This window comes from Rhinatrema bivittatum, chromosome 5 (assembly GCF_901001135.1).
Source record: "Rhinatrema bivittatum chromosome 5, aRhiBiv1.1, whole genome shotgun sequence".
NCBI classification, from domain to species: domain Eukaryota; kingdom Metazoa; phylum Chordata; class Amphibia; order Gymnophiona; family Rhinatrematidae; genus Rhinatrema; species Rhinatrema bivittatum.
The window spans coordinates 204,531,546-204,557,654 of record NC_042619.1 but is presented as its reverse complement, the minus strand read 5'-3'; the positions used below and the strand labels follow the sequence as shown (position 1 = coordinate 204,557,654).

Below are 26,109 nucleotides of genomic sequence, written 5' to 3'. Positions count from 1 at the left end.
CAAAGGTATCTCTTTTTTAGAAGATACACTACAGCTTATTGACGTATGGAGAACACTCCCCACCCCTTTAAAAAAGACTTCACCCACTTGTCAAGGGCTCATTCCACCTTTTCTTGGTTGGATTATTTTTTAGTTAGTCATGATCTTTTTTCCAAGACCAGGCTCAGATCGAAGAGATCGTGATCTCTGACCATGCTCCAACTGGAGTAAAAATTTGCTTACTGCCCAGAAGATCACCTATATAAAAATTGGAGATACCCTTATTATTTAGCCACTGATACTTCATTTCAGGAGTACCTGTGGATCAAATGGAAGAAATATGCACTTCATAACAAAGAACATCAATCCAACCCGGTTTTGTTTTGGTACACAGCTAAATCTGTGCTGCGTGGAGATGATATAGCCTATGTTTCTCAAAGGAGGAGAGCCCTTGATAAGCAGGTGTTACTAGAGTCACAATTGCGGAAGGCTAAAATTAAACTAGGACGTGCAAACACCCTAGGTAATAGAGAAACATATGTGGCAACCCAGGTTGCGCTGAACTCCCTTTTACATCAGAGAGCCTCCAAAAGCTGCTTATATTACGAACTTCAATTATATAAGTTTGGGAACAAAACCAGGAAGCTAATGGCTAATTTATACAGAACTAGCAAAGGTTCTAAATACATTTCATCAATAAGAACCAATTTAGGAAAACCAACCACTTCTACTGAAGAGATTTTTCGGTGTTTTAAAAATTATTACGCTAAGTTATACTCCTCAGCTGGAATGAAGCAAGTTATAAAACTTTTTGTGACTTGCTACAACTCCCCAAGCTAACACTGGAACAGTCACAAGTGAAGAAGCCCAACTTTCTATCTCATGAGGTGGACTTTCTTGTCCATCAGATAATGAAGGTTCAGCATCTCGAATGTGGCCCTGAGTTCAGAAGAGTGGGCTCATATAAGAAGGAGATGCTGTGGAAGAGGATCCGCCACTGGCTCAATGAGTTCTGTCATAACTGCAGACCTGAGCCACAAGTCGCAGGACCTCTGACATCTCGTTAAGAGGAAGCAAGCCAGGAAGAGAGCTGAAGGTCCTGCCAGCTAGGTCACCTTCACTGAGTAGAATGAATAGTGCTAAGTACCATTTCAGATACAGATGTAGGAGGGGTTGGCCAATTGAACACCTCTCAACCAGGTGGCCAGCAAGGTGAGAATTTAATATAGGAACATCAGATAAAGTGCATGCATGTACAGATTTTGTATGTTTTATACTATACATATTTACACATGCTCTTCATCCAGTAAAAGTCCTGGGCACACAAGGAGAGCCATGTACCTTCCCAGGCCTCATGACCTTCCTGGAGTCCTGGACATAGGGAAAATCAGAATAATACATTTGGCCTTAATAATCTGGTAAGAACTGAAACTTTTCCCACTCCTTCGACATTCTCTCCTATTAAACACTCAGCACTCCAGGCCCATCATTGAAAATATAAAGCTTTACTGAATGCTGGGTTAACATTTCTATCTAGTGTTGCCACAGTTGCTATATTCTCACAGAAACAACAATATTCCTTTGTCTTGTCATTTCCAGACCTACTGCACTGGTCAAGTCTTTGGACAGGTACCATTTCTACCCAGGGCAAATTTGATCACCTCATTCGTCATACCTAACCCTGAAGAGGACAGTGAGAAGGATGAGGGGCCTGCAGCGGAGCACCTAGCATCTGAGCAGTGATAGCCCATGATGGAGAAGGAAAACCTGGCTCAGACCCAAGCAACTGCTACACTTTCACGCACTTCAGATCTACATCAACTTGCAGGTGGCTGAAGCGGCACTTATAAGACTTTAATGCTAGACTGGTGGAGGAGGTAACAGGACTGAGAACAGAGATGCAGGACATTAGCAGAAAATTCAGGGTGTTCAGCAGGATCTAGGGGACATTCATCATGCAACTGAAGCTCAGACTGCAGTGTGGAGGGAGATGTGGCAGAGGATGATGCCTGCCAGCCACAGCCCCCACAAACTCCATACTATATAATAGTTCCCTGGATGCAGTCCCCACCAGCATTTGCAGCACTACCAGGTTGGAGTGCGCCTCCCAGGGCTGGAGTTCTACCTGTTTCCTTGGCTGTTCCACCTATGCCTCCACTACTGCCCATCATGGTACTACCTCCTCTATTGTCTCCACCACCCATGCAGCCTGCAGCATCACCACCAGAGATATGCTCCCATCTCTCCGAGGGAACAGGTAACTGAGGAGGAAAGGCCCACCTCAGTTGCTGGCCCATCTTCTTGGTTGACTCTGAGACCTGCAGGCCCCTCCAGCAGCTCCACTGATGTGTCCACTGCCCCAGGTCCTGTACCTGCCGAGGGCAGTGTCAGCTGCAACAGGACACCACTGCAGAGGAGTGCAATAATTAGACAGTTGAAAGCACCAGAGCTTTCTCCATCCCAAAAAAAGAGGGCAACCAAGGAAGCACTAATTGTATTTAATATATTCATCACATTGAGCACACCATGTAAATAAATAAACATTCACTTCCTTAAATGTCTTTATCAGAGTGTTCCTTTCCTCTGTAGCTTGCCATTGACTCTGGCGATGTATCTCTTGCAATTCCTTCTTCTCCTCCTCTTCTAGATGATTATCTAATCACTCTGGAGGAGGCAGGCCTCTGGTTCTGGCCAGGGTATGAAGCATACAGAAGGCTAGAAAGATCTCACAGACCTTAGGGGTGTTGTAGAGAAGGCATCTCCCAGATCTGTCCAGGCAGCAGAAACACATTTTGAGTAAGTAAAAGGTTCTCTCAGTGACTGTTCTGGTCTGATTGTGGGCCTGTGGCAGTGAACTTCTGCAGCGATCTGTGGTTTAGCCAACAGGATCATGAGCCAGGTTTTTAAAAGATATCCTCTAAGACCTGTAGCGGAGAAGGCAGAGAAGAGTGGTTAAATGTGCGCTTGGGTGGGGCAGCACAATAATTCTCAAGGCAGGGTTAGAGCAGTTCTCCTGCAGCAAAGCTGTCAACCTAGATATGATGAAGACAATAAGAAGAGGTTAATTAGTGTGTGGTGGTAGGGGTAAATGCATTTCTACTAGAAGCCAGTCCCCAATGATATGGCCTTCCTGTAAGTAGTCATGAATTCCTGACTGTGAGAGGATGTAGGCATTATGATTGGATTCCAGAAACCTGGACATGACAATCAGAATGATGCCCTTGGCATCGCAGACTACCTGCATATTTAAGGAGTGGAAGCCCTTGTAGTTGCAGTAGATGGCCTCATCTCCCCCTGGTGCCCTTATATAGACGTGATTGCAATCAGCCCCGAAGATAGAGAGGAAACATGCTATTTGCTTTTGTTATTGTCTGCTCTGAGTGAAGAAAATATAGTGGTATGTTTTCTGGAACAACACTGCCAAGAACTGATCTATTCATATGGCTCTTTAGCCAAGCTTTTCCAGAACTTTGATTATTTTTTACCTCCAGCTATCAAGATTTTCTCACCATCGCAATCCCTTCTGCAGATCACATTTATCTTAGACAATTACGCCTTATTTTATGATTTGGTTTCTCAAAAAGACTATACAATTTTCTCAATGTTATTTTTCGAACCTGTTTTCCATGTTTTCCAAGTTCTATAACCTTGTTATATGTACCGCCTCTTGGCGTAATTTTTATGTTTCAATGTAAACCGATGTGATCTGTATTTTAATACAGGAACACCGGTATATAAAAATCTAAAAATAAATAAATAAATAAATATGGAGGTGGCAGACTGACATATTCAAGCTGTGATCTCTAGAGGTGTCTGGATGGTGCCAGTGGCCAAAAGTGGCAGGGCAGTAGTAACCTTGACATGTACTGGCAAGGCGTGACCCCTTCCAATGATAGGTTGCAAGTCCTGGTGTAACTGCTGGCATTCATACAGTATAGTTTCCTTGTTGAACCTGAACTTGTACATGACCTCCTCCTTTGAAAAATCCAAAAACTGTGCCCTAGTCCTGTAGACTCTCCTCATTCTCTTCCTCCTCCTCTCTCCTTCTTCAGCTGTTGTGCCATAAGGCTATTAGTCGTTTTGAAAAAAATAATCACCAATGACTCCCACTCCCCAGTAAGTTCCAGTAACAATATACACACCCCTGTATAGCCCTGTATGTCCCAATAACTTCCAGTAAAAACAAGTTTGTCCCAGTTACTAACTAGTATGGCCCTGTCTATCCCAGGTACATTCTCTCACTCACACCCCCCCCCCCCCACCCTTTTGACCCAGTCCCAGGTACCCTAACTCCTCTCCATGTGTCCCGGTGACCTCCCTGTATGACCCAGTTGTGTCCCAGTTTGACCTCAGTCGATCCTGGGTACATTCCCTCTCACTCTCTAGCTTGCTTCTATGTCCACTCACCCAGAAAAGCCAAACCACCAAACACCCGGTCAAAAATCTAAAGAAAAGTTTGCACTTGCGTGCGTAAATGAACAATAGTAAATGAACATGCGTAAGTTGAATGACGTTTGCATGTACGTCAATTTTAAAATGCCTCATTTCCTAGCATGTAGCCAGATGGACTCAGGACCAAATGGGTATTGTGCTCTCCTGATAGCAGACGGGAGACAGTCAGATTTCAAAGCTGACGTCAGCCTACATATTTATTTATTTATTTATTTGAAGAGTTTTATATACCGTTATTCGGTAAAGCCATCATAACGGTTTACATAGTGAATAATTTTTCATGGAAGATTTGAGATATTATAACATGGTGAACATTACAGTAATAAACATAACATAACCATTCTAGGAAGCAATATAAGGTGGATGAGGAGGGAAGTATGCTAGATTGTAGATTATGGTTATGAGTTCATTTGAGAGTTTGTATGAGCAGATGATTGGGGGTCCGTGAAGAATTTACGAAACAGTAAAGTTTTTAGGTTTTTTTTGAAGGTTTTTATGTTGTGTTGAGTTCTCAGGTCTTCAGGTAGAGTGTTCCAAAGATTGGGGGAGGCAATGGAGAAGGCTCTCTCTCTTGTTGATGTTAGATGAGCATCTTTGATGGTGGGGATTAATAAGTAGTTTGAGTTATTGGATCGTAGGTTTCTTGAGGAGTTTTGAAGAGTTATGTTAAGGGTGTTTAGCCCTTGATGATCATTGTTAAGAATTTTGTGGATGATAGTCATGGATTTGTATGCGATTCGTGCAGTAATAGGGAGCCAGTGAAGAGAGGACAAAATGGGCGTAATATGGTCATTTCTGTTTGTACCAGTTAGGACTCTAGCAGCGGAGTTCTGAAGTATTTGGAGTAGTTTGAGGGAAGAGAAGGGTATTCCTATTAGTAGGGAGTGTTACAATAGTCGAAGGTGGAGAAGATAAGAAGTTGAAGGACGGTTCTGAAATCATCAGTGTTGAGGAATGGTTTTAAATGTCTTAGGGTTAGGAGTCTGTGGTATCCTTCTTACATATACCCATGCAGCATGCTTAGCTCTTCAGTATTTCTCCGTCTCCCATAGCAGATGCGGACACTATCCAAAAGAGAATAGTGTAACATTTACAAGAAGAAAGAAAGAAAATTTACCTTTAAGAAGAGAGCCCCGCTTCTCCTGCGGTGAAACCTAACGGTCCCTCCCTTAGTCGAGACTTTCCTGAGGTCGATTCAATATCCCTCAGAGGTGAGCCTTAGTCCACCGGCCGATTCCCGGCATGGACGTAGCCCCCAGGGTGGCTGAAAGGCAGCAGGTGCAGATTTGAGCGTGGCAGTGAAGGTATTTCCCTCTCCCCCTGCAGCTGGAGACTGCCCGGCACGCAACTGATAAGCGCCGAGACCAGGTACGGTAGAAACCTTTACTTCTCTGTCTCTGGTCTCCAAGGCTCGAACAGCTGTACCAATCTTCCTCCGAAGAGGTTTAAATCGGGTTGAGCAGCCTCCCTCTGGCTAGGCCCCGATGTGGTGCGAGGGTCCTCACACGTGGAGACCCTCCAGGGGGGAGGGCACCATCTTGTCACCGGGGTCGTCGGCACCATCTTCCCCCCTCGCTGTCGGTACACTCTGAGCAGGCCAGAAGCCCAAGGTGCCTAACTTGAGCGCGTCTGTAGGGATACACGCTTAACTTCGCGCACATCTGTTGTGTGCACAGCGGTGCACACAACTAGGCCGCACGCACAACTGCGTGCATAACTGTGCCACGCGCACAAAGCCCGCCGCCTGCACACACAACTTGTGTGCATGTACTGCGCATAACTTCTGCGCTCTCAACGCGCACAGCTAAGAGCATCCGCACACATAACTCTCGCACGGACGAGTTTTTAAGCCCTACACACGCACAAACAATGGCACCACCATCCAAGAAGGCCAAGGGGACCCTTCCTTTGCCCAGCCTGCCACTTGAGAGCTGTGCAGCCTGAATTAGAGTCCCTCCTGTGCCAGCAGTGCGAACAGAACCAGGGAGAACCAAATCAAGACCTACCACAGCCAGGAGAGGGATCCGGAACCACTGATGATGGCACCCCGGACCTAACTACGTCCAACTCTGCGCCTCCACAGGAAAGTTCCTCCGGGGCTTCCACTACAATCCCTCCTGGTATCAACATGGACCCAGGAACCTTCTCCTGGGTGGAATTTTTCAAAGGGCTGCCAACCTTTGTCCAGGCGCAACCAGCCCCGGCTGTCCACTTCTCTCAAACTCTGCCGGAAGCACAAGCCCTTCCCAGCACCTCCCGAGGCTCTCAAGACATGCCTCTCCTAATCAAGAGCATCCTGGATGGGGATCCAGACACCTCAGATGAGGATACCAACTCCCTAGAAGAAGGAGAAATCCCCCCCCCCCCCCCAGGGATGGAGCCATACCAGACCATGCTCCGATTCTTCCACAAGGACGAATTACCAGCCCTTGTGTCCCAAACTATGAAGACACTGGATCTCCCAGGCACAGACCCTACATCGGAACCGAAAAAGAATCCCATGTTGGTGTACCTCCGTAAAGCCTCATGCTATTTTCCTATGTTGGAGCCCATCAAGGAACTGATTGACCTGGAATGGAATGCTCCAGAGGCCAGTTTTAAAGGGGGAAGGGCACTAGAAGCCCTTTACCCGCTGGAGCCCATGGCCAAGGAACTTCTACGCTTCCCTTAAGTGGACGCTATGATCTGTGCAGTCTCAAAACATACCACGATCCTTGTGGAGGGAGGAGCGGCACTGAAGGACGCCCAAGACAGAAGGCTGGAAGCCATCCTTAAACAGTCCTTTGATGTTTCAGCAATGATGCTGCAAATTGCCTCCTGCTGCACCTTGGTGGCACGTTCCTGTTTGATCCTCTCCAGAGACGCTACCACGCCCGGAGAAGCGATGGAACCTGCGGTCTCCTTTCTCACTGATGCTACCACAGATCTCTTGCGTGCATCATCCAGGGGTGTCGCTGCCGCAGTGGCGGCCAGAAGACAATTATGGCTCCGAAATTGGTCGGCTGACGCAACTTCCAAAGCAAACCTCACAAAAATGCCTTTTAAAGTACCTCTCCTGTTTGGGAGCAAACTGAAGAAGTTAGCCAACAAATGGGGCAAATCCCCAGTACCCCGATTACCTGAAGACAGGAGCAAAAGAACATATCAGTGCTCCTCCCCCAGAAGAACCAAGGGTAGAGGATCGCAGCATTTTAAACCTTACAAGAACACATAGTCTCTAGCACCTCGTTCTTCAGGAAGGTCTCAGTCCTTTTGGAACAGGCACATAAAGAGAGGAGCAAGCTCAGGGGCAGGCTCTGGCTGTACCCCAAAATGAGAAGATGCAGACCCATCCACAGGAAGAAGACATAGGGGGCAGACTTCTACCAAAGATGGGTCGAGGTAACATCGGACGAGTGTGTCCTAACTATCATTCAAGAGGGGTATTCCCTGGAATTCCATAGAATCCCCCCAGACAAATTTAAGAGATCACCGTGCCACTCCCACTCCAAGAGACTGGCAGTGAAAACCACACTAACAAGACTACTCAGCCCGAAGGCAAGAGCTCCGGTGCCCACGTCTCAACAAAATACTGGCCACTATTCCATCTATTTTATCGTTCCCAAGAAAGAAGGAACATTCCAGCCCATCCTGGACCTCAAGGCCATCAACCATTACCTGAAGGTGTACCAGACTTCCGCATGGAAACCCTACGTTCCGTTATAATGGCAGTACAACCAGGAGAATTCTTAACCTCCCTGGACCTATCTAGAGCCTACCTTCACATCCTGGTCCATAAGGACCACCAGCGCTTCCTGCACTTTGCAATACTGGGCAATCATTACCAATTTCGAGCACTACCCTTCGGACTAGCTACTGCTCCCAGAACCTTCAAAATTATGGTGGTAGTAGCGGCAGCACTGAGAAAAGGAGTCCTGATACATCCTTACTTGGACGATTGGCTGATCAGAGCAAAGTCTCCGGAGGAGAGTCGCCACTTGACCACCAGAGTCAAGAACCTACTACAAGAGCTCGGGTGGGTCGTGAAAACAGCCAAGAGCTGCCTACACCCCTCCCAGTCACTAGAATACCTGGGAGTCCGGTTCGATACCAAGCAGGACGAGGTCTACCTTCCCCCTCCATGGAGAAGGAAACTGATGGGTCAATTGCAAAACCTGTTGAACTCAGCTCACCCCAAGGTATGGGACTACCTTCAAGTCCTCTGCCTCATGACATCAACTCTGGAAGTTCCGTGGGCAAGGGCCCATATGCGACCACTACAACGTTCCATACTGTCACAATGGAATCCGGTGTCCCAGAACTACTCAATTCACCTCCAGCTACCGACAGAGGTTCGGCATCAGCTTCAATGGTGGCTACAGGAAGAACACCTAAGCAGAGGCATAAACCTATCCCCATCGAACTGGATCTTGCTCACCACGGACACGAGTCTGCGAGGGTGGGGAGCCCACTGTCAGGAGCCTACAGCACAGGGAGAATGGAACAAAGAAGAGGCGGAATGGAACATAAACCACCTGGAAGCTTGAGCGGTCAGACTAGCCTGCCTGCGATTCAGCCACAGACTCAGAGGCGAGTTTGTCAGTCATGTTAGACAACGCAACAACCATGGCCTACATCAACCACCAGGGAGGAACCAAGAGCCAGCAGGTGTCTCTGGAAATAGACCCTCTCATGGAGTGGACAGAAACAAACCTGCAAGGGATTTCAGCCTCCCACATCGCGGGAAAAGACAACATCTCAGCGGATTATCTCAGCAGAGAGAGCCTAGACCCGGGGGAATGGTCGCTGGCGGATACAGCCTTTCAGCTGATAGTGAATCGATGGGGTCCCCCAGCCATGGACCTCCTAGCAGCTTGTCGCAATGCCCAAGTCCCCAGATTTTTCAGCCGGAGACGAGAACTACATTCTCAAGGAATCAACAATCTTGTCCAGAACTGGCCAGAAGAAGACCTCCTGTACACCTTCCCACCCTGGCCGCTACTGGGCAGTGTCATTCTAGTCCTACTAGTTGCCCTGGATTGGCCAAGAAGACCATGGTACGCAGACATGCGAAGACTATTGGCGGGGAATCCTCTTCATCTATCGCCATACAGGGATCTTCTTCAGCAGGGACCGATCTCCCACGAAGACCTGGTTCGATTCTCTCTTACGGTATGGCCCTTGAGAGGACTAACCTAAAGAAGTGCGGCTACTCAAAAGCCATGATTGACACCCTGCTCCGAGCACGCAAGTTCTCCACATCTCTGTCTCACATACGGATCTGGAGAGAATTTGAAGCCTGGTGTGAAGACTGCGCCCTCCTTCCGAGGACAGCCAAGATTCCCACGATCCTAGAATTCCTACAGGGCGGCATGCAGAAGGGGTTGTGTCTTGACTCCCTCAAGATTAAAGTCGCAGCACTGGTCTGTTCCAGGTCCGAAATGGACAGCATCAGACTATCAGCTCACCTGATGTGTCTCGCTTCCTGAAAGGAGTCAAACAACTCCGGCCACCACTAAAGTGGCTGGTGCCTCTATGAAACCTCAATCTAGTTCTAGACTTCCTAGCAAGGGAGTCCTTCAGACCAACAAGCGGTCTGTCTCTACGCCTCTTGACCTTAAAGGCAGCATTCTTGATCGCTATATGCTCAGCTCGGCACATCTCTGAACTTCAGACATTATACTGTCGAGAACCGTTCCTCAGGTTCACCCCAGGCACCATACAGCTGCGTATGGTACCATCCTTCCTTCCGAAAGTGGTTTCCCAGTTCTATATGAACCAGACCATATCCTTACCATCACCAGATGAACACAGGGATATTCGGAAGACTCATGCCTCCTTCGCCACTTAAATGTCAGCAGAATCCTAGTCCGATGCCTGAAGAGTTAGGAATCCTTGCGCAAAACTGATCACCTATTCGTTCTTCACAGCGGGAAGAAACAAGGGGAAGCGGCATCGCGGGCGACCATAGCCCGCTGGATCAAAGAAGTAATTAATGCAGCCTGCAAAGAGGCAGGAAAACCACTACCTCTACAGGTCAAGGCACATTCTACAAGGGCCCAGATAGTCTCCTGGGCTGAAACCAGGCTGCTTTCACCAGCCGAGATCTGTCAGGCGGCGACATGGTCCTCCTTACACACCTTCCCCAGGTTCTACCGCCTGGATGTCCAGGCCAGGGAGGATACAGCCTTCGAAAAGGCAGCACTAAGTGGGCCACAGGCAGCCTCCCACCCGGTAGGGGAGTAGCTTTTTTGTACATCCCATTGGTCCTGAGTCCATCTGGCTACACGCTAGGAAATGGAGAAATTACTTACCTGATAATTTTGTTTTCCATAGTGTAGACAGATGAACTCAACATCCCGCCCACGGCTGCTCCAGAAATAGAGAACCTCGGATATCAAATCTTGAGACAGTATGGATAAGCCACGGCCTACCTCTATTTTAAGACACTCTCAGTTACCTGGGTGTCAGCGTTTATTGTTTGTGCACCAACGGTCTCCAGTGCCAAAAAGTTCTTATATATATATATAATCAGTTGAACCAGTTCAAGGTTAATCAAGTAAACTCAAGTGTAATCAAGTACTAAGCAACATATATCCACACTGGCTTTTCGAAGAGAATACTGAAGAGCTAAGCATGCTGCACAGGTATATGTAGGCTGACGTCAGCTTTGAAATCTGACTCTGTCTCCCATCTGCTATCAGGAGAGCACAATACCCATTGCTCCTGAGTCCATCTGTCTACACTAAGGAAAACAAAATTATCAGGTAAGTAATATCTCCATTACATGCCTACATGCTGACCCGGCCCCAACATGCCCCTTTTTTTGCATGTACTTTTACTCACGTACACACACACATGTGGCCCCTTTTTAAAATACGCATTACGTGTGATTGGGCCACATACACATGTATTTGGCCTTTTTTTTTTTTTTTTTTACACAAGTAAGTTTTTTAAAATTTATCTTTAATTGTTCAGAAACATTGGTACCAGCATCAGTCTGCTTTTGGCAATGGCTAAGAAGCATTGTCCTCTGTCCCCATTGATGAATGATGCTGGAATGAGATAAATACTGGCAGTTGCCATACAGCCTTGTCCAGAAGGCTGTTTACCCTCCAAAAGGAGTATGGGACTGCAGCAGCCCCCAGTGGGTCCCATGGCTCTGCCACCAATATATACCTTAGGTGACCCAGGAAGATGTTACCACTTACATTACATTGGCAGTTTTTGTGAAGAAATTCAATAGGAGGATTCATGAGGCCATTGCTCTCCATCTGCCTCTCTCCAGTGTATTAATAGAGATGCCAATGGCAGTGTAACCAGTCCTTGAGACCTTCAGCACTAGGCAGGACTAAATCATTCACAGAATCCCCACAGGACAATACCAACTTCACTATTTGTCATCTGGCCGAAACATCTTTATTTTTGCTACTTTGTCCTGTGAGCGGGTTTCTATTACCTCGCTGTCATATTGGGAAGAATGTAAAATGTACAGGAAATTATTTAGGTAAAGTAGAAATAATTATTACTCCTCTCAGCTCCAAAAGTGATTAAATAGGCCACAGGAGTTCTTCTATATTGTGCAACATTTAACGGAATTCTCTGGATAGACAGATTCTATAGAGGAGATATCTGCTCAGGCTTTTGCAAATTATTGTGTTACTAAAGCCAATGACTGTTTGTCATTAGGAGTTGAAGAAATGGACATAATACCCCAATTAGAGTAGTGGAAGATCGATGCTAGGAAAACAGATATTATGGTGAAGGAGAAAAATACAAGAATAGCATTGTTGATAGAGGTGTCAGTACCCAGCGACCATTCTGTGGATCATATGGAGAAAGCAAAGATCTTTAAGTACCAAGAGATGCTATCGAAGACCAAAAAAATATAGCAGAAAGATGCAGAAATATCCCAATTTTATTGGGTGCCACTGACTTAATAAGAATTTCCAAGTGCACCTTGATATGCTGCCTATAAAAAAAAAAAATTACATACCCTATGAACTCTTTGGCACAATGCAAGTACTAAGAAAGGCATTAGCAGTAAAGATTAGATCATTCCTGGCATACCTTGGCTTACATACGAGGTACATTTCTGTCAAGGTTTACGCAAAACCAAACCCCTTTGGAGACACTACCCCTAGGCTGAGCAACACCAGTCTCCCAAAGGCCATCCACTAAACTTTGGGCAGTATCTTCACTTGGCCTTTGCAGCATTATTGCCTATGAGGCTTAAACCAGTTTTGTCCCTTGAGAAATTTGCTGAGATGCTTATGCTGGGTACAACGGTATATATGGTGTCATTGAGCTATCCATCTCCAGTAAAATCAAAGGCACTGGCAACATCATCTACACCTGTGTTCCTGCACAAACCTCAGTCAGCGTTGAGGGTAGAGTCTGTTTCCTTGACTTTAGTAATTACGCTGATGGCCATCTCCTCCTTGAGTTTGAGCAGATTTGTCATTAAACCTGAGCCATCCGTGCCTGTGATTCTTGGGCTAGTCTAACTTTCAGCTCTTCCTCAACCCATTGAGGAGTCTCTAATCTCTGGCTGATATATCTATTGAGAGTGGGTCTGAAGAGGGCTCCAGTTCTTCCCTTGAAATGCATTCTGCAACACTAAATGTCTGTTCTCCATTTTGTTCAGAGAATATCTAAGGCTCTCTTCTTTGATTTTGAGGCTTTAGAGGAACTCAGAACAATTTTTTTTGGCCTCCTGAAAGATCTAAATGTACCAAAGCAGTTGGCAGTGACTGTACACCTTGGCATGGCATCAAGAACCAATGCCATGGCTATTGATGTTCAAGGAGTAGCATGACTGTGTAGGTATCAGGCTTTAGAGAAGACTTGCTGACATACTTATCTCATAATTTATTTGGAGAGAAAGTGAAGAAGACCACAGACTTAATTAAAGATGATCAGACTACTCTCCAGACCTTCTCCATATCCATCTTTGACTGGTCTTCTGCCCTTCACAATTTCCAGTTTGGATTCCAGTGTAAACAGCGTTTTTCTCATAGAGAATACTTAGAGTTCTCGCAGTCCCAGAATGTAAAATTGAATAGGTTACCAGTACAAGCAAAAGAGATCTTAGCCCTGTACAGCTACCCTTTTAAAACTAGGGCCATATTTTTAACGGGGTCCAGAGCAGATGTCCCTGTAAGGGTTTTTTTCCCTAAACTGTTGGCCCTTTGTAAATTCAGATAGGGTCAAGGACAGTTAAGTTAAATCTGTGAACCACTTCTATTGTTTACAATTGTTAAAAAAAAAAAAAAAAAAACCAAAAAAAAAAAACAAGCTACCAAAGACAACCATTGCAGGATTTTCCTACTTGTGACACTTCAGCTGACTTATTTGAGGAGAAGGTCAAAAGGATTAGTTTTCAAACCCCTCCTAGAATCGGCATATGGGACGTGAGTGAGGAAGATGTTGAATATCCATTCAAATGGTCAGTGTTTACTCATGTTTCCCTTATAGAGGTAACAGATATCGTAATAAAGTTGAGATCTACTTCCTCTAAACTTGACCCCTGTCCATTTTATATAGTAAAGAATTTGCAGCAAATTTCGGTGAAGTGGCTAAGGACAATAGTTGATGCCTCCTTGCAGGAGGTTTGTCTCCCTAATTTGCTTAAACAGGCTACTATTCATCCAATGAGGAAATATGATAAACTAGCAGTTGGTAATTTGGGAAATTACAGGCCAGATTCTAACCTCCCAATGGTAGCAAAGGTGATTGAGAAGTGTTTTCAAACAGGGGAATTTTTGAAGGATAACTTGGTTCTAGATATCCATGATTTTGGCTTCAGCAAAAGTCATAATACTGAATTGGATCAAAATCATACTTGGGTCCTGATTCAGTTAGACATGGCTTCAGCGTTTGATACATTGCATCATTGGATTATGATTGCACTGTTATGGGAAATTGGGCTGGGTGGGACAGTCATTAACTGGTTTACCTTCTTTTCAGCAAACAGATTTCAAAGGGTACAAATAGGTTATTCTCACCCCTCTTGGAGGGAGATTTTGGTGGGAGTACCCCAAGGTTCATCCCTATCCCCCAAATTGTTAAATATTTATCTAGTCCCATTAGGAGATCAGCTGAAGTCATTAGGGGTTTTGTACTATATGTATGCAGATGATTTACAGCTTTATGTCCTCGGCAGGGAGGAGAGGGATATCCCACTGGAGAGGATTCAGGAAATTTTGAGTCAAGTTGGAGTTGGGCTATCCAATAATGAAATGCATTTAAACGTTACTAAGACTAAGAGTATGTGGGTGGGAAAGCGGCCTCCATTGAAAGATTTGGCATATGTTACTTATGACGTGAATCAATAGCCTTTGTAGTCTCAGGTGCAAAATTTGGGGGCGTGTTTTGAATTCTAAACTGTCCTTACATTCTCAGGTTCAGTATTTGGTGAATATTTCCTTTTATAAATTAAAACTACTTCGCCCCATTAGATATTTTCTCCACCCGGATTTGTTTAGATCTGTCACTCAGGTTTTAGTCTTAAGTAACATAGATTATTGTAGTTCTCTATTGGTGGGTTTGCCAGGAACCTTGATGCATGCTTTGCAATTGGTGCAGCATGCTACAGCATGATTGATCGCGGGGGTTAAAAAATTTGAACATATAACTCCCATGTTGTACATTGGTTATCAATAAAAGTGGAGGGCTCAATTTAGAATCTTGGTAATTATTCAGAAACTAATGTACTCAGAGGAATCATGTTTGTTAGCTGAAGGATTAAACTTTTATAGGTCAGCACGTTTATTGCGTTCCGTAGATGCTGATTGCTGGCATTACTAGCCGCAGGATGCTTAAGTTGCGAAGTTCACGTAACAGGGTGATTTTACTATGCAAGTCCTAGTCTGGGCCTGAACCAGCAGAGGTTCAGGCCCAGAGAGAGATAAACTGTTCACAAAAGGAGTAAAAGCATGACTATTTGTAAAAACATATGCATGAAGCTATTTTGTTTTAAGTAGTTTTATTTTGTTTTACTTTGTATGTTTTCTTGTTATCCGTACTGCACATTCTTTTGTGGAAGCTGCAGAATATAAGGTTTTATAAATAATTATTGTACATTTTACTGATGCAGTATATACATTTTTAAATAGAGTTATGACTTTGTACTACCTTCCAAGTGGTCTTTCCTGCCAGGTGTTCAGAACTTACTAAGGTTGGAAACCTCCCTTGTGCAGGCCCATGCAGTCCAACCTTTTCCAATGCAAGAGAGAAGGTTGGGGGGGATCTTTTATTCCATGTAGTCCTGAGTTCACAAGAAAACCTGAGGATTTAGATCATCCTAAACCTGAAGGACTTGAATATTATTTTTTTATTTGAAAGAATATCACTGAAGGCAGTATGCAGCTTCTTAAGTAAAAAGCGATCTTGGACATAGAGATATGAGCTATAGGACAGAGAAGCCTTACCGAGAGTAATATATGATAAATGCAGAAACCTCTATACAAAGACTCTGCACCTGCAAATCATAATATACATGAAACAAGACAAATAAAAACCCATTGAAAAAGCACATAACCCATCTTACATAGCACTCCAAACCCCAGCAGTTAGAGCAGAAAGAAGAAAGTAAGACCCATAACATAAAATATGCCATACTAGGTCAGACCAAGGGTCTATCATCCTGTTTCCAAGAGTGGCCAATCCAAGTCACAAGTACCTGGCAAGTACCCAAACATTAGATCACAAGCTGTTATTGCTTATTAATTACTGTCATAGCAGTTTATGGATTTATCCTCTAGGAACTTATCCAAACCTTTTTTAAACCCAGTTACACTAACTGCTTTAACCACATTCTCTGGCAATGAATTCCAGAGCTTAACTATGCGCTGAGTGAAAAAGAAATTTCTCGATTTGTTTTAAATGAGCTACTTGCTAACTTCACGGAGTGCTCCCTGGTCCTTCTATTATCTAAGAGAGTAAATAACCAATTTACATTAACTTGATTAAGTCCTTTCATGATTTTGTAGACTTCTATCATATCCCCCTCAGTCATCTCTTCTCCAAACTGAACAGCCTTAAATTTGTTAGCCTTTCTTCATAGTGCAGCCATTCCATGATCCTCATCATTTTGCTCTCCCTTCTCTGCACTTTCTCCAGCGCAGCTATATCTTTTTTGCGATGTGGTGACCAGAACTGCAAACAATATTCGAGGTGCGGTCTCACCATGGAGCGATACAGAAGCATTATGACATCCTCCATTTTATTTTCCATTCCCTTCTTAATAATTCCTAACATTCCGTTTGCTTTTTTGATCGCCACAGAACACTGGGCTGACTATTTCAATATATTATCCACTATAACGCCTAAATCTCTTTCCTTGGTGGTAACTCCTAAGATAACCCTTGCTGTAGTTACAAATGTTAGGTTCTATTTTTCCCTATACGCATCATGTATAAGATGTAGGATTCTAAAGTACAGGATGGTTTCTCAAGGCATTATCCTACCACTTCTAAATTAGGGAGACTTGCTGTGTTCTCTTGCCCTCAAGGGAAGTATGCACTCACCTAGAGACACATCCCAGTCAAAGGAAGTATCTCAGATTTGTAGCAGGCATACCATATTTCCAGTATTATGTTAGGCCACATGGCAGAACACTAGCTTTATTTATTTATTTTATTTATTTAAAGGTTTTTATGTACCGCGGCACGTTAGGCACATCACCTCGGTTTACATTGAAACATAATGTAGTAACAGGCTTTACATACAACAGGCTTTGTGAGAATTTACTAAATGTCTAGCAGCTGTTATATCTACACAGGTTGGAATATGTATGTTTCCATACTTGGATGATGGACTGATTAAACATATCCATTTCATCCAGTCAGAAGGAGATTACAGTCTCTGGTTATCTATCAAACAAACTATACATTTTCTTGAGTGGGGGAGATGGAGATATAAGGAGCCCTCTCTTGGCAATTACTGTTCCCTCCTCAAAAAAATTAATAATTAAGAATTTTTGGGATCCAGTTAATCTGAATATTGTGGTAACATACCGTTGATTATGGATGACCTTTCTATTAGGTAGAATTAATTTATTCTTTATTTCCTTTACAGTATCCCGACAAGGCCCTGTATATTCAGCTGTGCTTCTATCAGTACATTTTTGATTGGAATTACGCCTTGGAGAAAGTTGTTACTGAGCAAGAGAGAGGTAAATAAATACCTAAACTAGTTTTCAATTGTAAAGAAATATAACCAGGAATGCTAGAAAGATTATTCTGCTTCTCCCAGTGTCAGAAATAGACAGGAGGATTTAGAGGGCATAGGAATTTCAGCTCTTAATTTAAATTAATTTGCAGTTTGATGCAATAAGGTGTATTCAAGGAGTTTTACACTCACAAAATGTGGGGCCAGCTTAGTGCCCTCGCATGGAAATTCCATGCTAATGAGGGCATTAACCATTACTCCTGGATACAGAGAAGGTGTGGTGGCCTAACCCAAGTTTTTCTTAATGCTGGAAACTTTACTCCTAGTTACAGGTGGAGTAAAGTTTCAGCATTAGTGGCAGAGGTAGCTAGTCCAGTTCCAGGAACCAGTGCGGTAGTGTGCATTCCTCACAACCCTGGTCCCATGCTCACCAGCCCAGCTCATCGGGCTCCAGCCACTATCCAGATTGGTCCCAAGCAAAACATAGAGGAGCTGAGCAAGTCTCCTGCAGCTATTTTCAGAGACAGGGAGGGAGGGAGCTGTGAAGCGCTAGTATGGAGCCAGCTGGCCTGGAGGCGGTTTGCAGCTGGAGTAAGTCCTTGCCATGCATCCCTTCCTCTCTGCAGAATACCTGCCATAAGCCTGCTGCCTGGGAGCCAATTTTGCCACAGGGCATTAGGGAAGTTCACTCAACACACTCATCATACGCACATTTTAACTCCCAATGCATTAGCATAACATTAACTTGCTGCATCGGGAATTTTTTAAAAAATGTAATTTGTGCACTAAATTCCAGTGCACCGTTTCAATGCGCAGACTATTGCATCGGCCTACATGTTAGGACAGGAGTTACAAGACAAAGACCTCGCCTTTCTGAGCAACCTTAAGAAAGAAGAATCTTCTGCAAATATTCTAATTGAAAAGTACTGTTTGTTTCCTCTGCACACAGGCAGGCCAATCCCTACAAGAGGATTATGCACCTCTACCATCAGACGGAGACACAGTAAAAGCTGATGTCACAGATATATAGTCCTGCCCCAACTTCAGCCCACCAGTTTTCTCCATCTCTAGCAGATGGTGAACATGCATTTCCCTACTGGCGATTGCTTGTAGTAAAAGCAAGAGGAAAAAGTGGACAATTTCAGGAGAAAACATAAGAAGGACCCCATATTGGTCACACCCAATGCAAATAATCATGTTTCTTTCCCTTCCTGGATGCAATTCAAGAGTTGAATGACCTTGAATGGAATGCACCAGAGGCAAGCTTTAATGAATTTGTATCCCTTGTATCCGAAGGCAAGAGAACAGTTCTGTTTCCCAAAGGTGGATGCGCTGGTGCTTTCTATTACTAAGCGAACCACCATTTCAGTGGATGAAGGGGCAACTCTAAAGGATGCTCAGGATAGGAGGATTGAAACTATCCTTAAGCAAGCTTTTGAGGCCATGGCAATGAATTTGCAAATTGCTTCTTGTTCTTTCCTGGTGGCTCAAGCTACTTTGCGTCTCTCTCAGGAGACTGAGGGAGCGGGTTCAGATAGCAGAGTGTTAATGGAACCGGGAGCCACCACCTTAGCTGATGCGGGCAGTTTCCTTGTTTGCACTGCTGCCAGAGGGGTTACTTACGTCGTGGCGGCTCAATGTCAGCTGTCCTGTGAAATTGTTCAGCAGACACTATTTCTAAGTCCAATCTCACTAGATTGCCCTTTAAGAGTTCTCTTTTATTTGGCAGTGAGTTGGAGAAGATGGCAAATAGATGGGGGGAAGCACAGGTCCCTTGTTTGCCGGAGGATAAGAATCCAGCTTTACCTCCTTTTCGGGCAAGTTGCAGCACTCAAGACTACAGGCGATTTCATCCTTATGGGGGGCATCTACTCAGAGACCTTGTCCCTTCTGTAGTTCTCAGTCCTTTCACCCCAGAAGGCCTCGGAAGGATGTAGGCTCCAGGATTAGAGCCTCTCAATCTCAATGAAGGTTCGCGGACTCACCTGCTGGTGCAGAAGATAGCGGGCACCTATTTCACTTTTTTCAGAAGGTGGGTCCAGATCACTGTGGACCAATGAGTCCTGGAAGTGATACAGGATGGCTATGCTTTATAATTCCTTTGCATTCCTCCAGATGCTTTTATGATTTCTTCATGCAAATCCTCTCAGAAGAGGGTGGCTGTGGAAAGTAACTTATGGAGGCTATTAGACTTGAAGGCCGTAATTCCTGTTCCCAAATCGCAAGAAAATACGGGCCGCTATTCCATCTATTTTGTCATATCCAAGAAGGAGGGATCCTTTCGGCCTCTCCTGGATCTCAAAGGAGTCAATTGACATTTGAGGGTCACTCATTTCTGAATAGAGACTGTGCATGCCATAATAATAGCAGTACAATCATGGGAATATCTAATATCTCTGAATCTGACAGAGGCATATCCATTGGGAGCTCTAAGAGGAGAGGTTCACCTTGCTGGTGGCTGAAAGGAATCAGTAAGTTTTTGCTTGGGACATTTCCTTTTTAAAAGTATTGGGGCGAAGTTAACTATTTGGGAATATTATTTAGTGTGTTTGTGCTTTTTAATAGTCAGTAAGGCAGCGAATAAACAGAGGTTAGACCAGGGGTGGGCAATTAATTTTCCCATGGGGCCACATGAGAAATTGGGATGGTTTTAGAGGGCCGGACTAATATAATTAACTCAGTTCTCAATAGCCCTCCTTATGAAAAGACAGCAGTTTACCACCAATGTATGTCCTCTGAGAAAACACAACAAATAAGACCGATACAAACGCTTACATGCTAGCAAAATATCTCATCTCGGTAACAGACACAGAACCAACCTAACATACTCCCAGGATCTGTAGTAATGCACATAAACTAATCTGCACACAGTTACACCTGTATTATGGAATACACTCAAACAGGAGCAACCCTATCTATGAAAAGGCAACACTACAAATATTACATCAGACCCTAAACACCAATACACCTCTTATTAGGAAAACAGAACTAACAAGCAGCTATAGATCCCCAAACAGAAATAATTGTAAAACTATACTAATAAGCAGAATAAATGTTTCTAAACAGCTATGAACAGAATAACATCCAACAATTAAAAACTCATAAAAACTATTAAACATTCTCCAAACACCAATAAAATATTTCAAAAAAGCAGACATCATACAATTAAAATGGCAGTCAAGAAAAATAAACTTAAAGCCACCTTTACTTACCCCCTCCAGCAGCTCTCCTACTCCCCTTCCCTGCAGGCCATGGCACACACCAGAAGCAGCAGTAGAAGCTAAGCTCTATACTTATGGTCCTCTTCCTTAGTGCCCATGTCTCTCACACACACCATACCAATCATGCCCCCATGACCAGTTTCTGTCTCTCACACACCAATCATCTCCCAAACAGTCTTTGGCACACACACACCAGTCACCTTCCTGAACAGTTTCTCTCATGCCATACACACACACACACACAGGCTTCCCACTCCCGTGTTCTACTTGCATATATGGTCTTCTCACTCTCATAATCACTTTCTCTGTCTCTCTCTCTCACACACACACACACACTCACTCACCAGTCTCTCACTCCCATGCTTGTTCTCTCCACATGCACAGGCTTCTCATTCCCAAAATCACTTTCTTTCTCTCTCACACACACACACACACCAGTCTCTCACTCCCATGTTCTCTTTCAGATATACCGGCTTCTCCCTCCCATGATGTGTCTCACACACACCCAGGTTTCTCACTCCCATGCTCACTCTTCACATGCACAGGCTTCTCATTCCCATAATCACTTTTTCTCTCTCTCTCTCTCACACACACACACACCAGTCACCTGATCTCACTCATGCATACACACACACACAGGCTTCCCACTCCCAAGTTCTCTTTCAGATATACAGGCTTCTCCCTCCCATGCTGTGTCTCACACACACCCAGGTTTCTCACTCTCATGCTCACTCTCTTCACATGCACAGGCTTCTCATTCCCATAATCACTTTCTCTCTGTTACACACACACCAGTCTCTCTCATTTCCATGCTCACTCTCCACGTGCACAGGCTTCTCATTCCCTGAATCACATTCTCTCACATTCACACACACCAGTCTTTTTCTCTCACACACACAGTCACCTTACCAAGCAGTCTCTCTCTCTCATGCATGCACACTCACCCAGGTTTCTCACTCCCACAACTCCAGGCTTCTTATGCTCATGCTTTCCCACATACCCAGACTTCTCACTTCCATGCTTTTTCTCACACACACACACACACACACACATCAGTCACCTCCCTGACTAATGCCTCACACTCTCACATACACATCAGTCATCTCCCTGAGCAATCACTTTCATTGTCTCTCACATACACACACACATCAGCTCTCTGACCACTCAATCACACACAGGCTGGCTGGCTGCTTCTCACTCTCTCTTACTCACTTCCTCTTCCCCCTACATATGTCACGGAGTTTTTTGCCGGTCCGCGGCGCGCGCTCCCGGTCTCTCCCGCTGCCGTTGCCGCTGGGCTGTCAGCACGTTCAAGCCCAGTGGGAACGGCAGCGGTGTTGGAAGAAGCTATGGCACCCGCGGCTGGCCTTTTCTTCTTCCCGCGCCTGCCCCTCCCGTGACCCGAAACAGGAAGTGATACAGGGAGCGGTGCGCGGGAAGGAGAAAGAGCCGTGCCGCGTCGGCTGCAGCATCGGCCCCCGAGCAATTGAACCAGCCGGCAATCGAGAAGAGAGTCAGCAGCATGAGCCCCCGCATGAGGAAGAAGGTCTCATGATTGGAGAGCATCAACCTGGTGCAACAGGAAAGGATCCTGTAGCAAGGACCTGCTCTCCAGGTCGTGCATTGTCCTTTCACACCGAGGATATCTTCCCAAGGCCTACTGCCCAGGAGGGAAGGGTTAGGTCGACCGTCATAGTTGGTGATTCAATTATTAGGAATGTAGACAGCTGGGTGGCTGGTTGGCGTGATGATCGACTGGTAACATGCCTACCTGGTGCGAAGGTGGCGGACCTCATGCGTCACTAGATAGGATTTTAGACAGTGCTGGGGAGGAGCCGGCTGTCATGGTACATGTGGGCACCAATGACATAGGAAAATGTGGGAGGGAAGTTCTGGAAGCCAAATTTAGACTCTTAGGTAGAAAGCTTAAATCCAGAACCTCCAGGGTAGCATTCTCTGAAATGCTTCCTGTTCCACGCGCATGTCCCCAGAGGCAGGCAGAGCTCCGGAGTCTCAATGCATAGATGAGACGATGGTGCAAGGAAGAGGGATTCAGCTTTGTAAGGAACTGGGGAACCTTTTGGGGAAGGGGGAGTCTCTTGCAAAGGGATGGGCTCCACCTTAACCATGGTGGAACCAGACTGCTGGCGCTAACCTTTAAAAAGGAGATAGAGCAGCTTTTAAACTAGAACAAAGGGGAAAGCTGACAGTCGCTCAGCAGTGCATGGTTCGGAGAGAGGTATCTTCAAAGGATACTATTGATGCATTAGAATTAGGGCATCCAAACAGTGAGGTTCCAATAAGAAAAGTAGTCCAAGTGCCTGTAACTAAAAACTCACCTGAGCTAAAAAATTCCAACTTATCCCTATCAATTAAAAATCAGAATGAAAATACAAACAAAAAACAAACTTTGAAATGTTTGTTTGCTAATGCCAGAAGTCTAAGAAGTAAGATGGAAGAATTAGAATGTATAGCAGTGAATGATCTTTACATACAAGCAGGGAACATCAATAAGCTATTTATTAGCATATACAATCATATATAGTATCCCTAGGACCTTTTGTAAGACCTCATATTAATTCTAATACATCTCCACAATATGTTTCACAACTTTATTCATAAATATACATCAGAAAGAAACCTTTAATAACAGATCACTGCTCGTCACGATTTTCATAATTCCTCAGCACAACCTGGGGAACAGGATATCTCTGTGTTAAATGACCATAGCAGTGAATGATGATATAGACTTAATTGGCATCTCAGAGATATGGTGGAAGGAGGACAACCAAAGGGACAGTGCTATACTGGGGTACAAATTATATCTCAATGACAGAGAGGAGCACCGGGGAGGCGGTGTAGCGCTTTATGTCCGGGATGGCATGGAGTCCAACAGGATAAACATCCTGCATGAGACTAAATGCACAATTGAATCTTTATGGGTAGAAATCCCTTGTGTGTCGGGGAAGACTATAGTGATAGGAGTATACTACCGTCCACCTGGTCAAGATAGTGAGACGGACCGTGAAATGCAAAGAGAAATTAGGGAAGCTAACCAAATTGATAGTGCGGTGGTAATAGGAGATTTCAGTTACCTCAATATTGACTGGGTAAATGTATCATCGGTACATGCTAGAGATATAAAGTTCCTGGATGGAATAAATGACATTTAATGGAGCAATTGGTTCAGGAACTGACAAGAGAGGGAGCAATTTTAGATCTAATTCTCAGTGGAGCACAAGATTTGGTGAGAGAGGTAACAGTGGTGGGGCCGCTTGGCAATAGTAATCATAATATGATCAAATTTGAATTAATGACTGGAAGGGGGGAACAGTAAGCAAATCCACGGCTCTCGTGCTAAACTTTCAAAAGGGAAACTTTGAGAAAATGATAAAAATAGAAAAAAACTGAAAGGAGCGGCTACAGAGGTAAAAAGTGTGCAAGAGGCAGAATCATTGTTAAAAAAAAAATACCATCCTAGAAGCACAGTCCAGATGTATTCCACACATTAAGAAAGGTGGAAAGAAGGCAAAACGATTACCGGCATGGTTAAAAGGGGAGGTGAAAGAAGCTATTTTAGCCAAAAGATCTTCATTCAAAAATTGGAAGAAGGATCCAACAGAAGAAAATAGGATAATGCATAAGCATTGGCAAATTGAATGTAAAACATTGATAAGACCGGCTAAGAGAGAATTTGAAAAGAAGTTGACCGTAGAGGCAAAAACTCACAGTAAAAACTTTTAAAAATATACCAGAAGCAGAAAGCCTGTGAGAGAGTCAGTTGGACCGTTAAATGGTCAAGGGGTTAAAGGGGCACTTAGATAAGATAAGGCCATCGCGGAAAGATTAAATGATTTCTTTGCTTTGGTGTTTACTGAAGAGAATGTTGGGGAGGTACCCTTACTGGAGAAGGTTTTCATGGGTAATGATTCAGATGGACTGAACCAAATCACGGTGAACCTAGAAGATGTGGTAGGCCTGATTGACAAACTGAAAAGTAGTAAATCACCTGGACCGGATGGTATACACCCTAGAGTTCTGAAGGAACTCAAAAATGAAATTTCAGACCTATTAGTAAAAATTTGTAACCTATCATTAAAATCATTCATTGTACCTGAAGACTGGAGGATAGCTAATGTAAACCCACTATTTAAAAAGGGCTCCAAGGGCGATCCGGGAAACTACAGACTGGTTAGCCTGACTTCAGTGCCAGGGAAAATAGTGGAAAGTGTTCTAAATATCAAAATCACAGAACATATAGAAAGACATGGTTTAATGGAACAAAGTCAGCATGGCTTTACCCAAGGCAAGTCTTGCCTTACAAATCTGCTTCACTTTTTGAAGGAGTTAATAAACATGTGGATAAAGGTGAACCGGTAAATGTAGTGTACTTGGATTTTCAGAAGGCGTTTGACAAAGTTCCTCATGAGAGGCTTCTAGGAAAAGTAAAAAGTCATGGGATAGGTGGTGGTATCCTATCATGGATTACAAACTGGCTAAAAGACAGGAAACAGAGAGTAGGATTAAATGGACAATTTTCTCAGTGAAAGGGAGTGGGCAGTGGAGTGCCTCAGGGACCCTTACTTTTCAATATATTTATAAACGATCTGGAAAGAAATAAGACGAGTGAGGTAATCAAATTTGCAGATGATACAAAATTGTTCAGAGTAGTTAAATCACAAGCAGATTGTGATAAATTGCAGGAAGACCTTGTGAGACTGGAAAATTGGGCATCGAAATGGCAGATGAAATTTGATGTGGATAAGTGCAAGCTGATGCATATAGGGAAAAATAACCCATACTATAGTTACACAATGTTAGGTTCCATATTAGGTGCTACCACCCAAGAAAGAGATCTAGGCGTCATAGTGGATAACACATTGAAATCGGTTCAGTGTGCTGCAGCAGTCAAAAAAGCAAACATAATGTTGGGAATTATTAGAAAGGGAATGGTGAATAAAACAGAAAATGTCATAATGCCTCTGTATCGCTCCATGATGAGACTGCACCTTGAATACTGTGTACAATTCTGGTCGCCGCATCTCAAAAAAGATATAGTTGCGATGGAGAAGGTACAGAGAAGGGCAACCAAAATGATAAGGGGAATGGAACAGCTCCACTATGAGGAAAGACTAAAGAGGTTAGGACTTTTCAGCTTAGAGAAGAGACGGCTGAGGGGGGGATATGATAGATGTGTTTAAAATCATGAGAGGTCTAGAACAGGTAGATGTGAATCGATTATTTGCTCTTTCAGATAATAGAAAGACTAGGGGGCACGCCATGAAGTTAGCATGTGGCACATTTA

The 26,109-nt window shown here is 44.3% G+C and overlaps 1 protein-coding gene across 3 annotated transcripts in view; it reads left to right on the top strand.

Moving 5' to 3' along the window:
* Positions 1–26,109, top strand: part of POLA1 (DNA polymerase alpha 1, catalytic subunit) — a 1,013,915-nt gene that overhangs the window by 831,596 nt on the left and 156,210 nt on the right. For 2 of the 3 annotated variants that reach the window (XM_029603086.1, XM_029603087.1), the window contains one exon: positions 17,491–17,587. The exons of the other annotated variant lie outside the window; for it this stretch is intronic. In XM_029603086.1, coding sequence (XP_029458946.1) covers positions 17,491–17,587 — 97 coding nt within the window. The remainder of the gene's footprint in view (positions 1–17,490; positions 17,588–26,109) is intronic. 3 annotated transcript variants of the gene reach the window in all.